General features: G+C 44.4%; 1 protein-coding gene across 1 annotated transcript; it reads left to right on the top strand.

Moving 5' to 3' along the window:
* Positions 1–242: 242 nt before the first annotated feature.
* LOC6604536 lies at positions 243–791 on the top strand. The gene is made up of 2 exons (XM_002029389.2): positions 243–479; positions 548–791. Exons 1-2 carry the CDS (start codon positions 303–305, stop codon positions 716–718), a joined length of 348 nt encoding a protein of 115 aa, XP_002029425.2. The 5' UTR covers positions 243–302; the 3' UTR covers positions 719–791.
* Positions 792–1,467: the final 676 nt, after the last annotated feature.

Raw genomic sequence — 1,467 nt, 5'->3', positions numbered from 1 at the left:
TTTTTGTATTTTACCGATCGATCTGTTGCAGCAGCTCACTACAACAAATATAAATCTCCTTACTTTAGAAATTGCAGCAACGAGAATCGTCACTCATCTGTCAAAGCAAATGCAGAAACAAAAATTTTTTCAAAACTCAGTATAATGAGAAACTTGTGTCAAAATAAGACATAACCCAAATGGTGGTACTTTTGTAAGATATTTTTACAGGAAAATGGGTAAAATTTAGTAAACAATAGCGAAATACAAAGTTCCCCAATATATATTCGGAGGCTTGCCCATTCCCATCATTCGCAGTAGAGATGAAAAATCGGACCAGAACCGGGTCCGGAATCGCAGAAGTTCGAGCACCGGAGAGGATAGCGGGCCATACTGAGAGATATGATGAGAACAGGCAACATACTGACAAGGTCTTCAATCAGAAGTCACTTAACAGGCCACCAGCCTTTGTCAATCTTTCCATATTTCCAGCCTTAATGGTGGGTTGTTTTACCACACACATAAATATGTTTAATATTGATATATTTATACCTGAACCGTTTTGTAGCACATATCCAAAGAAGGCGCCAAGCGATTGGAACCGGCCAGCGATAGCGTAGAAAGAAAACACATTGTCGATTTATTCAAAAATTGCTATGATGCCGGTGATTTCCTATCTCAGCTGCCAGTGCCCCGAGATGGGGCTTTTGTTATATTTCACATGCGCCCAAATCCATGAAAAACTCTCTAATCTGCGAGAAAAAACCAGATTCTAAATTTTAAATTTACATAAACGTGTTTAACCCACCATAGCAGTTAGCTTTTATTTTTGTAACGAACCTAAAAGGGGTTCCCCCGACATATTATAAGCATAAAACCTGATACTAAATTACAGCGCCTCGCCCAACGTAAATTGAACGCATGCATTATTTACTACACAAACGCACTCCCTCCACACATAGATAACGATCGACATGCGCCGACTCCATAACCCTGACCAAACACACCAGGTCACGCGGACTTCCCCCACTCCAGACCAAGCAACCGGCCAGGCGCAGATACCCTCTCTAAGATAGGCCAACCGCGACGTCTCCTCAAAGTTCCATCTACTTCTACAAATTTCTTGTGTATTGACCCCTGGACGTGAATGAGGTTACCTCAGCCTGAAATAGGTCCATCACAAGTGGCGCCCGAGCAGGGACCTGAGGGAACGTCGAAGAGGGTTTGTGGAATAAAACTCCACGGCCGCTAGAGAAACAGGAAAAACAACGCGAAGGAAACCCCAACTTCGCGCAATTTCCAGCGGTGCGGGTTGCGCAACGAGCTAACGAAAGCGTGGCTCAGCGACAGAGAAACGCGAGCGGTGCCATCACTCCGACCCAGCCAAACGAAATAGCAAACGCAAGCAATAAACGGAACAATGGAATCCCACACAGAGGAACAGCCCGGTGAGTATTACCCTGGACTCGCCAACACGAGGTTGAGTAC

Source organism: Drosophila persimilis, unplaced genomic scaffold (assembly GCF_003286085.1).
Source record: "Drosophila persimilis strain 14011-0111.01,24,50 unplaced genomic scaffold, DperRS2 tig00001718-arrow-arrow-pilon, whole genome shotgun sequence".
Taxonomy (NCBI): domain Eukaryota; kingdom Metazoa; phylum Arthropoda; class Insecta; order Diptera; family Drosophilidae; genus Drosophila; species Drosophila persimilis.
The sequence above is the reverse complement of the archived record's forward strand: the minus strand, read 5'-3'. Positions and strand labels throughout refer to the sequence as shown.